The 12128-nt window shown below is 46.2% G+C and overlaps 2 protein-coding genes across 7 annotated transcripts in view; one reads left to right on the top strand and one right to left on the bottom strand.

Annotated features, from left to right (window-relative positions):
- Positions 1–12128, bottom strand: part of stx1a (syntaxin 1A (brain)) — a 69291-nt gene that overhangs the window by 37720 nt on the left and 19443 nt on the right. For all 6 annotated transcript variants that reach the window (XM_076981262.1, XM_076981264.1, XM_076981261.1 and 3 more), the window contains exon 3: positions 8211–8310. In XM_076981262.1, coding sequence (XP_076837377.1) covers positions 8211–8310 — 100 coding nt within the window. The remainder of the gene's footprint in view (positions 1–8210; positions 8311–12128) is intronic.
- On the top strand, positions 10252–11024 carry LOC143482758 (gamma-crystallin M2-like). Its single transcript, XM_076981267.1, has 3 exons — positions 10252–10269; positions 10385–10627; positions 10740–11024. Exons 1-3 carry the CDS (start codon positions 10261–10263, stop codon positions 11022–11024), a joined length of 537 nt encoding a protein of 178 aa, XP_076837382.1. The 5' UTR covers positions 10252–10260.

Raw genomic sequence — 12128 nt, forward strand, 5'->3', positions numbered from 1 at the left:
GCTGTTTTTTTCTGGTTTTCCCTGTCTTTCCACACAGGGGCAGAACGGACCACATTAGCCATGGGGGCCACTGGTTCTCTGAGTTTGACTGATTCAACACTTAATGCAATATTCTGGAGATAAAGTGACCAGTTTAGGACAAGAGAGCATGAGAGAGCATGAGTGAAAGGAGAGACAGTGAAAGAATTACAGAGAGAAAACAAAGTGAGAGAAAGAGACAGAGAGAGAATGCAATGAAGCAGTGATGTTAGGTTTCATTTAAACTTTGGGGAGCTGTTCACACCCCTCAACCTAACAAATCATATGCGTAGTGTGTCTAACCTTTCAAATATAACGTAACACTTCAATTCCTCTTCCTGGGGAATGTGAGCACTCATGGAACATGCATAATCCTCTGATTCACTGACAGAAGTGCCTGCATTTTACTCAAGTGTAAGTGATCAATCCCCACATCTGAATCTGGGATCATTAACACTTGATTGTAACAGATTAATAAATCGATAGATTTGATAGGCCTCTCAGATAAGACCTTGTCCAGTTCACACCACACCTTCATCAGCTGTCATATTAGAACACCATAAACTCAGTTAGATTCCACCTATCAGCCACAGAAGATCCCTGTCGTTAAATCATCAGGGCACCACCCCCCTCCAGACCGTAGAAGATGGCCTAGCGCTCAGAGCAGTCCTGCTTCCCTGCCTGAGGCCATGGATTAGGAGGGGTCATAAAGCAGTGTCACACACATACACACACACACGCTCACACACACACACACACACACACACACACACACACACACACACACACACACACACACACACACACACACACACACACACACACACACACACACACACACACACGTGCCTTACACATCAAACCAACACAGCACTGGCTGCTCTGGTGAGGCATGAGTTTAAACTTGTGGAATTTTGGTTACGAAACTCATTTCTTTTTATTTGCTTTTAAAAGACTGTAGCTATTTGCATCATTAAGAAAGTTTTGTGTGGAGTAGGTGTGAAAACATGAGTGGGTTTGGGATTTTTCTACTTGTTAGCTTAATTAAGAAACAGATTATACTTTATTAACACAAGAATGTGTCTTTAGCTGGTTATGTGACTATGTAGGTGTAGCTGGATATTATTATATATAAAACATGGAATATATCATACAAATGCAAGTCACACATACACTCACCGACACACAAAACATGCACACACACACACAGTCACAGACACACCCACTTTTAAGATATACTGCATATAAGGTCAAAGGTTATGCAGTCTGATTATGCAGTCTCTATAAATCTCTGGATCAATTCTGCAGCCTGTGTTACAAAAGATTCATGTGCATTTAAAGGCTTCTTAATAAGGTATTAAACTGACTGCCAGAAGATAAACCGTATGTAGACTGTGGAAGAAGGTCTCAAGAAATCTCACACAGGTCATGAGGGTCACACAGGTCATGAGGGTCACACAGCCACAGAAAAATTATGTGCGAATCCCTTCCAGGAGATGGAAGTGCTCTTCTCAGCTTCGATATTGGTACAGAACACTGGAAGAGGGAGGAAGACACACACCACAGTGAGCAGGACATGCAGAGATTTTATAAAACAAGTAAAAGATGGACCCCTAGTTGTTGTGGTTCGACATAATTATTAAGGTGGTCCCTAAACTGTCCAAAAATGTTTTGATGTGGTGTTAAATCATTCCAACAGACATGTAACCATCAGCAAAATATATAAATAATGTGACTGCGACACACTGCTCAAACATGCACTGCTCAAACACACCCACTCAATGGCCACTCAAGTGATCGATCTGACTCGGAGTCGCACTTAAGTCACCTACAAAAAGACTTCAGACTTGACCTGAAACTAGTCCCTAATGACTCTCATCCAAAATAACTTGTGAACAATAAGTCAGTCCAGGCGCTGGACTTTTTTTGTGCCATTTTTCATAAATTTTGTTTCAGTTATTTTGGACAATTTTGGTTACTTTTCTCTTTTTCTTTTTATCGTTTATTGTGAGCAGGAAATCGAAGTGAAGTGTTAAATGTATACAAACAAGGTTGCCATGGCTACGGCTGGAGTACCGCAAGTGGAGCCTTTGGCTATATGGAGTTTAAATCCCTGGACAAAACGGAAGGACACAACGTGTGAAGAATGTGGAAAACTAATCAAAGACACTGAAACACCACATCAAAATTCATAAGCACCTAAAACACACCCTGATTTGTTTAGTTTAGTCATTACAGTTAATATATAAAACACTCCCGGACAGGTTAGTGTAGTTTACGTTAGACACTTGTGTGGGAGGACTCCCAAATAGCATGACCGCACTGCTTTGGCAGGTGAGACGGAAGGGACCTGAAGCCAGATAACAAACAACAGTGCAGCAGGTCCCAGCAGTGCTGAGAGGGTAACCTCAGCGAATGTAAGAGAGGAGATGGAAGCAGCCTGAGAAGGATGCTCTCAATGTCCCCCAAGAGCCACACCAGTGAGCTTGCGCAAACATCCAGAAAGGCGCACAAAAATCAAGTGGCCATGGACAAAAGACCAAGATGAGTGGCGCAGACTTGAAAGAAGTGCTGGAGCACTCCCTGCGAGGAACAGTTGAGCAGAATCTGGCCTTGCTGAGTAAGATCAGCTATGAGGAGTGCAAAGAGAGATTTGCAGTGCGTGGGACCAGGAGAGCCACAGCCCAGAGACAGAAAGGATGGAGGGAGAGATACATAGAGGAGCTCATAGCCAATAGGGGTCAGCTACAAAAAAGGTGGAGGAAAGCAGCCCCGGAGGAAACGGAAGGCCTTAAGGCACTATGGGACGACCTCAAGCAAAGGCTTGCCAAGCTACATCGGGCAGAGAGACTCAGGAGGTGCTGGAGACGGAAGGAGAAGGCAAGAAAAGATTTCTTCAAAGATCCCTTCCATTATGCACGTCAGCTGCTGGACGAGAAGCGAAGTGGAAAACTTGTCATCTCGAAAGAGGAGCTAGAACAGTACATCAAGGGCCAGTACACAGACTTTACCAAAAATATAGCTCTTGGCTTGCCAGGCTACATACCATATCCAGACTCCCCAAAGAAACTGTTTGACACTTCCCCACCCAGCCTGAGTGAGGTTGAAGAGGTCATCAGAAGAGCAAGGTCAGCCTCAGCTCCAGGACCAAACGGGCTGACTTACAAGATGTACAAGAACTGTCCACAGGTATTAAAGATCTTGTGGAAGCTCTTGCGCACTGTGTGGAAGAAGCAATCCATCCCAGGAGAGTGGCAAGAGACAGTTGGGATTTTCAGCCCCAAGGTACAAGATTCCACCAACATCAGCCAGTTTAGGCCAATTGCCTTGCAGAGCGTGGAGGGGAAAATCTTTTTCTCAGTCCTGTCCAGAAGGATGGTCGGCTTCCGCCGCGAAAACCACTACATCAACACAGGCTGTCAGAAAGGCGGGCTGCCAGGCTTTTCTGGTTTTGTTGAGCATGCATCTGTGATATGGGAGCAAATACAGCATGCCAAAAGGGAGAAGGGTAACCTACACGTGGTATGGCTAGACTTGGCAAATGCCTATGGCTCAGTACCACATAAGTTTGCTCAGGAGTTCTTCCACGTCCCTGGATGCATCGGAGACATCATTGCCAAGTATTTCGCCAATTTCCACATGTGCTTCACAGCAGAGGACATCATGACGGGATGGCAGCAACTGGAGGTCGTAATTGCCATGGGCTCCTCCATATCAACCATTCTCTTTGTGGTGGCATTTGAAGTATTACTCACTGGAGCAAGTCAGGTAGCCAGAGGCCTAAAATCCCCAACAGGCGGAAGACTCCTTGCGCTCAGAGGGCACATGGATGATGTAACAAGCATCTTACAAACTGCTCCCTGTACAGCACAACTCCTTAAGCTATTTGATGAATTGATAGCCTGGGCGAGGGTGAAGATCAAGGCAGCCATGTCTAGGAGCCTCTCAATCAGGAAAGGGGTGAGGGACGACAGAACTGTCTTCACAGCAGGAGAAGAAAAGATCCCACTCCTAGCAGAACAGCCCATCCGAAGTCTCGGGAGAGAGTATACCCCAGAGTTATAGGACAGGCAGATGGGGAGGAGGGTACAGAAACAGGAGAGGGCCTTGCCAGGATCGAGAGTAGCCAACTTCCGGGGAAGCTGAAGGTGTGGTGCTACCAGGTAACTCTCCTCCATTGAGTGATGTGGCCTCTGAAAGAAGGAGAAATCCTGTCATCCATGACCAGCAAGCTGGACAGCATCTCAAACAGGTACATCAGGAAGGGGTTGGGACTGCCTAGCTGTTTCTCAGACACTGGCCTCTTTGGCAAGAACGTCTGCAGCCCCCCCCCCTCACCCCCCCACCTCCACGCTGCTAGAATGACTGGAGCAAGCCTGAAGAGGGCAACCAAGGAGTTGGCGGAAGAGGCAGAAAAGGCGAGTTTCTGGATATGGCAGCGGAGAAAAGATAGCATTTGGCGGTTAACACCGCAATGAGGTCAGCTAAAGGGAATGGCGTGGGGAGACGTCTCCACATGAACCATAAATGCGAAGGACAAATTTTGATTGGGGTGAAAATCACAATTGACAAATATGGCACATTTACTGTTCACCGACAGCTTTTCCCTGTACAATCATGACACATCATGGTATTTTTTGTCTTTAATACAACTCGTCCTGCACATGCTGACATGGTCATGGTCTGTTCTGTCAAAGATTCTCCCAGCAGAACAACCCGTGTGCAGCGACACAGCAGAGTGCAGAGTGCCGATGGGCCCGACACGCCAACACAACACGCCATCACAACATACCAACACGCTATCCCCGCATCACCGAGAGGCTGAGAGCCTCCAGCACCAGCTAGCCATGACAGTAACACAACCTTGTCTCTCTCTCTCTCTCTCATTCTTTCTCTGTCTATCTCCCCTTCTCGTTTTTTTTCTCCACACACCTCAGTCTTTGCGTCCCATGTCTCCTTTTCACGAGAAACCACATTTGGGTTTGGAACGACGCTGTCGTGAGAGTGACTGGGGTTGATGGCTGACTGCTCTCTGGCTGCTTCATGGAGTTGCGGAGAGGCCAAGCGTGTAGGGTGCCTGTGTGGGGTGAGGCCATGGGCCAGAACACACAGCAAGATCTATACTGCAGTCCAGCATGGTAACCACAGTCACAATCAAGAAATCAAAGACAGGCAAAGGGCCAAAACCACACATAATGGGGCGAAAATTCATCTGGGAACCAACTGGGAACCACGCCTTAGTAAGTCACAAGAGAGCGGAATGACCTTCCAAAGCCTGCTGGGAAATGATGACTGTCTTAATGATGTTGTCAAGAACAGGGGTGTGGCTAATGAATGCTGGCTCATTTATGGTCTGTGTGTCCCATATTAGTCCATCAGACCTTGGACTAAAATGTTGATATTCAAAGACGCACATCGAGAGGGGAAGATGCCATGAAGGACTCACCACACACACATCAACACACATATACTCTCTCTCTCCTTCCCCTCTCTCTGTCCCCTCTCTTCTAACTGTGCTGCCTTTTCTTAGCGGCTTCAAATTCATTACTGAATAATTAACAGTATTTCAATAATAACCCTGGAGTCAATAGAGGATGAATGTTTACAAATATTATTATTATTACACCAATGGCCAAAGCCAATATATCCTGGTGTATACAGAATACAAAGTAGCAAAAGAGTCATTTTAATCTTTGATTTACTAAACACTAAACACAGAAAAAAATATTCTTATGCTCTTTAATGTGTTTCATGGGAGGATTTAACAGGTCAGCAGCTTTCTCCAACATAATTCAACATGACTAATGCACACAGAGGTAAAATTACTAAAAGAATTAAACTAGGCGCAATCAGCTTCTCAACAGGTGGGTAGCTGCAAAAATCCGGTCTGGGAATGAGGGGAGATGGAACAGTTTGAACCCCATAATTGTACCAACATGCTGTGTAGTGGAGAGGTACTCTGAACCTCCAGACTCACCAGGTTGTGACACTGTAGGGAAATGGAAGGCCTGTCATTAAACAGCCAGGCGTCTGGCACAACTCCGACTTCTGGTGCAGAATCTTGAGTCTTACACTTTACTGCACTGATGATTCGCATTTGTGTTTCAGAAATACTTTACTACTTTCATTACTACTGCTAGCTATGTGATATGAGTTAAATGAATGAAAGAAAGCAACAGAGAGAGAGAGAGAGAGAGAGAGAGAGTGAGTGACAGAGAGAGAGAGAGAAGACAGCATGGTTGTAGCAAATCGGGGGGGGGGAATCATAGATATGATGAAAACATTTTATTTACCAGTGGCGTTTAATATGCCCATCATACAGAAAATTTGTATGGAGAGATAATGTGTTTTTGAGCGTGTGTGTGTGTGTGTGTGTGTGTGTGTGTGGGAAAGAAAGAGAGATAGTGTGAGAGAATGAGTGAGATAGAGATGAGAGAGAGAATGTACGTGCATGTGGAGGGGAGAGGAGATGTAGAATGAGTGTGTGTGTGTGTGTGTGTGTGTATGTGTGTGTGTGTGTGGTGTGAAGAGGTGTTGAACGTGTGTGCACATGTGTTATGAAGAGAAGGTGTTGTGTGTGTGTGTGTGTGTGTGTGTGTGTGTGTGTGTGTGTGTGTGTGTGGTGTGAAGAGATGTTAAATGTGTGGTGTGAAGAGGAGGCATTGACCATGTGTGTATGAGTCGTATACACAATTTTAGGCATTCTCCGTGCCGGAAAGGGAGAAACGCAGGTGAGAAAAGTATCTGTGTGCATCCACAACACAAATGTGCAATATCATGCATCCCAGATCAGGGTTATGACGTGAGGATACGGTATGACATGGAAATTATGCCTAATCCAGAAGCAAAAAAATATCTATAAAAAAAACAAAATAAACAAAACTTCCATAAGTGTGAGGGGTTTGAGAAATGTTCATTTAGCAGACACAAGGTCTTCCCTCTCACCCCTCTCACCATGGAATTTCCTCCATGAGTCTCAAGGAGGAATTAACGAGAAAAAAAAACAAGAAATCCTGAAACTGGCTGCTGTATTTATGTGTCCATACTGACCTTTTGACCTTTAGAGTTCCTGCACCATCAATTAGAAATTGAAAATGAACGAATACCATTAATATAAACAAAATGAAAGCCAAAAAACGAGGAATTGCAACAGAAAAACAAGAGGGAACCTTTTGCAAGTTCACACACACACACACACACACACACACACACACACACCTCAGAGCAGATGACACGTTCCTTGATACGGTTCCACGCTGCAGGACATTGCTGTGTAATGAATTCCATCTGCGCATAATTAATTGCACTGACATTTTACTGGTGACATGCCGTTCACGGGACTGCCACCACTGGGGAGCAGGAAAGGCCCCCAGACAGACCCCAGCCCCCCCCCCCCCACCACCACCACCACCACCACCACCACCACCTCCACCTCCACCTCCATCCTCACCCCTCCACTCGAATCTCAACACCAGACAAGACAGAAGAACAGGGAGGAAATGGGGGAGGTGAGAGGTGGGAGTGAAAAAGACGATCGATAGGGGCCAGACCAGGCAGGTGAGCAGAGGGGTGGGGGCAGGGTGGGGGTGATTGGGTGAGTGGGCGGGGTGATTGGGTGAGTGGGCGAGGTGATTGGGTGAGTGGGCGGGGTGATTGGGTGAGTGGGCGAGTTGATTGGGTGAGTGGGCGGGGTGATTGGGTGAATGGGTGGGGGATTGGGTGAGTGAGCAGTCTGTGGAACCAATCAATGATAGCCACAGAGCAATGGAGGCTGGCTGGAAGCTGCTTGTTGACTAATGGGAGCCCATGGGAGTCAGGTATTGTGCAGAGGGAGACAGAGACAAAGCTTGTGTGTGTGTGTGTGTGTGTGTGTGTGTGTGTGTCTGTGTGTGTGTGTGTGTGTGTGTGTGTGTGTGAGAGAGAGAGAGAGAGAGAGAGAGAGAAGAGAGAGAGAGAGAGAGAGAGAGAGTGAGAGTGAGAGAGAGTGAGAGTGAAAGAGAGAGAGAGAGAGAGAGGAGGACAGACAAGAAAGAAAAGACAAGCAGTCAAAAGAAAGCAAAATTAAGAAAACTTTTAATAAGGACTGCAGGACTGAGACAGTGTCCTTGCAGAAATACTGGGAGGCACTGGTATGCTTGCTCTGTCATCGATTACTTTGGTCTGATATAGTAGGAAGGTCTGTGCTGTCTTACTCTCATCTGGGTTGGGTGAGGCGAGGATGGCACTGTGCTTCCTCTTCACCTCCTCCACCTTCTCCGCCAGTGAGTCAATAAAGCCACGGATCTCCTCCACCTGAGAGAGAGAGAGGGAGAGGGAGAGAGAGGGAGAGGGAGAGAGAGAGGGAGAGGGAGAGGGAGAGAGAGGGAGAGAGATAATGTCGCTCAAAACTCTTGACTGCTGTCACTGTTATGAGACTGCTATCTTAAGGTCATTCCTTTGAATCTGTGAGTTGTTATTAATTGTAAGATGCCATAAGAGAAAGATATTTTTTCCAATACAAGTCCAAACAAACTTGTCTCAAGCTCCTCTTGTCCTGTTGATTGCCTCCTTGTCTAATTCTCTCCTGTCAAGAGTTTGAGCGTCTAAATCTCACTGCGTCTGAAATCAGCCCACTCACCTGCACCAGACTGAAGCCATGAAAGAGGAAACACTCTCATTCTGCATCTATAAATTCACTTTGATGCAAGAGAAAGTGAGATTTTGCCAAAAGCATGTGTGTGTGTGTGTGTGTGTGTGTGCAGACATGCATGTGTGTGTCTGTGTGTGCATTTCAGAGCAGACAGTAATACCCGTCATTGTCAGATTTTTAGAAGCTTCTGAGAAAACAGGAATAAGGAATAGGAGAAGAAAGCATTAATTTGAGGACGTACACATACAGCTCAGGGGAATAGATGTGTGGAGCATAGCAATGCAATAAGAATGGATGAGAAAAAAGATGTCTGGGACGACCAATACAAAAGCCACTCAGCAGCTATAACAAGGGCACCAGCAGCCATTAAAGCCACAGTGATGAAGAACCTGACCCTCCAGTTCATGTGGGTTAGAAGGTGCACAAACATGAACGTGCATGAACGTCTCTTCCTTTATGGGATTTCTATGTGGTGGTCACAGCGCAGTGCGGTCCCAAGCGACTCTGAGCCACAACCCGTCACAAAGTAACCCAAGTTGATTTCGTTTGAAACTAAACAAAAAAAAAAGGTACAATATTCATGAGGTTTTCTCCTCAATACGGGAGAGCAGGAGTAAAAGAAATGAGACTAGAGCTCCCAGCATCACTATACTGGTCCAACAACCCCAGCTTCCAGTTTCATAATTAGCTCCGCCTCCCGTAGTCCCGATCTGCAGGACTGTGAAACGTGTCGTCGCAGACAAAGGACTGTGATGAACGGCTGGACGCCCATGATGCCCAGCAACAGGCTGGCATGGCACGCGCTCAGACACGCACGGGGCCTCATGGGTCACTGGTGCGGAAAGTTCAGCTTGCCCCCAACAGACTGCTAAGGTAGCCAAACTCAACCAAAAAACACACCTAAAAAACCAACCCAAAACCCCAAATGAGGGCCTTCCACTCACATGGTTCTCATTTGAGTTTGAAGTTTGAAAGCACCTTGTCTGCATAGGCAGAATGACTGGAAAAACTTCACTTTAAAGTGCTCTATTCAGAAATAGGAACACGTTGCAGAGTTCACTACATCTGGAGGGTCATTTTCAACTAAAAGCCCATGACATGTAATATCTGCTTCGTAGGAAAGGACCAGGACGGCCTTTTCACACTGGGTCTTGTAAAAGTTCATGAAGATACACTCCAGAAAGGTGGCATCATTTTACCATGCTTGTAGTGAGTGAATAGGATAATATTATAAATGCCTTCAGGCAATACTGAAATATTATAGAAATTTTGAGGACACATAAAAGCTATTTACATGAAGCCAAATCCACAGCATCAACCAAACCTAACTGTGTTGGCGTATGGTGTGCACAGGAGACCAAAAGGCCCGAACAACACATCTGACCTACATGGTCCGGCCTGTGGGACCTATTGTATTTGGCTAGAGATGCCACATAGGGAAAAGCCCTCAGCTTTTCACGAGCCTTTGTGCCACACTGCTTAGTCAGGGGGTTTCACAATAGGACGCCTATATTCTGTGGCTCTGGTCAAGTATAAATGCGAGGGTTGTGCAGATCAGAGTGTCCGTTCAGCAGCTGGTGTTCCAGGGTACGGGGTAACCTCTCATCGCAACCATGGGCAAGGTAGGTGTCGTCGATCGAAGCTTGTTTCTCCATTGTGCTTTTGTTTAATCTCGTTGTTACAATCTTGCTCGGTTTGTTTCTGCGTGTGGACTTCCTTCTTCGTCCCCCAAAACAGATCGTGTTCTACGAGGACAGGAACTTCTCGGGCCGCTCCCACGAGTGGAGCGGCGACTGCCCCGACACGTCCCCCTTCCTGAGCCGCTGCCACTCCTGCAGGGTGGAGAGCGGCTGCTGGATGGTCTACGACCGCAGCGACTACACGGGCGGCCGGCACTTCCTCAGGAGGGGCGAGTACGCAGACTGCATGGGCCTGTGGGGGTGGAGCAGCTGGCCCAGGTCCTGCCGCATGATCCCCGTGGTAGGACCTTCCGCTCCGACGTCACCGTAAAGCAACGTCCTCCGGGTCCTACGGGGACTCGTCACAACAGCGTCGGCGCCTCACTGATGTGCACGGTTCTCTCCCCAAACAGTACAGGGGGAACTACAGAATGAGGGTCTACGACAAGGAGAACTTCACGGGCCAGATGATGGAGGTGACGGATGACTGCGAGTCCTTCACAGATCGCTACCACTGGTCCGGCGGCTGCGGGTCCTGTCACGTGATGGACGGCCACTGGCTCATGTACGAGCATCCCCACTACAGGGGCAAGATGTGGTACTTCGGTCCTGGAGAGTACAGGAACTTCAGGGAGATGATGGGAACAGGTAGCACAAGGTTCATGAGCATGAGACGCATCATGGACTCCTGGCATTAAATTTTAAAAATTGTCGCTCTATTTTTAAAAATCAGCAAATGTTAAATAAACAAATGGTCAAAGAATAACTTGGTGGTCTTCTTATTTGAGAACAAAGGCACCTTACCGACTGCGTACATCTGAATTCAGTTTAAACTTCTCCCTATGTGATGGTAAAAGATGAAGGAGGTTTGGTGGAAACTCTTCATCAATCATTTCAACTTGCAGATCATTAACATACAAAACTCAGAAAAGAAGCAAGCTAAAATGGATGGACCTTTCATTCATCTCCTAGCAACTGGGTTCCTCAAATTTCAAGGCAGTGGGGCTTGTATTGGGTTGGAAACACTACAGCGACTAAATGAGGTTTTCCATTCGCTAGGTCTTACCTTCATTGTCTTCGATTCTTTCAGTTTTCTACCGAATGACCCTGAAACGTCTAAAAGGCCCATCTGAGTGGTTCCTTGTGGACTGAGATTCTGTGGCACACTCACCATATTTATGGGCCTAAATACCTTTTTTAAGAGAACAGTGAAATTCCTACACTTGTTTAACTTGTTTAACTTTAATTTGCTGTTTTCTTTGTTGTCTTTGATTACATCATCCACAGGATAACCTCAAGATTGTTAAGTCAATTGCTTAAAATTACAGACCTACACCTCTCAAACCCGCACTAAATCCTGTATAGTCTAATTTCTATCCTCCATCCAAAATGACTCATTATCTCCTTAATAGCCTGTGCACCTCATCTGCATGTTTAATACACTCATAATTGGCTCGTTTCCACTGGGAGCTTTGTAAGTTTATCAAGCACCAGGCCACCGTAGCCCTGAATACCACCAGCATGCACATGTATTTTACAGGCCATTAAGTCAATGAGTTTGAGATATCAGGTGCACATTCACGCACTCACTCACACACACACACGCGCATACACACACACACACACACGCATACACACAGCATTTGTTCTGAGCAAGATGGAGTGTTTCTATAGCCCTTTGGCCTCCACAAATCCCACATTTATTTTGGTCGATACTTTTGTAAAAATCAGAAATTGTACAGAGGCAGGTCAGTGACGAACTTTAGAGATTAACTGATTTAAAAGATTGACTGGTAATATCA

The sequence above is a fragment of the Brachyhypopomus gauderio genome, chromosome 19 (assembly GCF_052324685.1).
Source record: "Brachyhypopomus gauderio isolate BG-103 chromosome 19, BGAUD_0.2, whole genome shotgun sequence".
Taxonomy (NCBI): domain Eukaryota; kingdom Metazoa; phylum Chordata; class Actinopteri; order Gymnotiformes; family Hypopomidae; genus Brachyhypopomus; species Brachyhypopomus gauderio.

Bases quoted from the DNA above. Each gene is read 5' to 3' on its own strand.
- LOC143482758 (XM_076981267.1), top strand. The intron at 10,628-10,739 runs GTAGGACCTTCC...CTCCCCAAACAG, and splicing joins CCTGCCGCATGATCCCCGTG to TACAGGGGGAACTACAGAAT.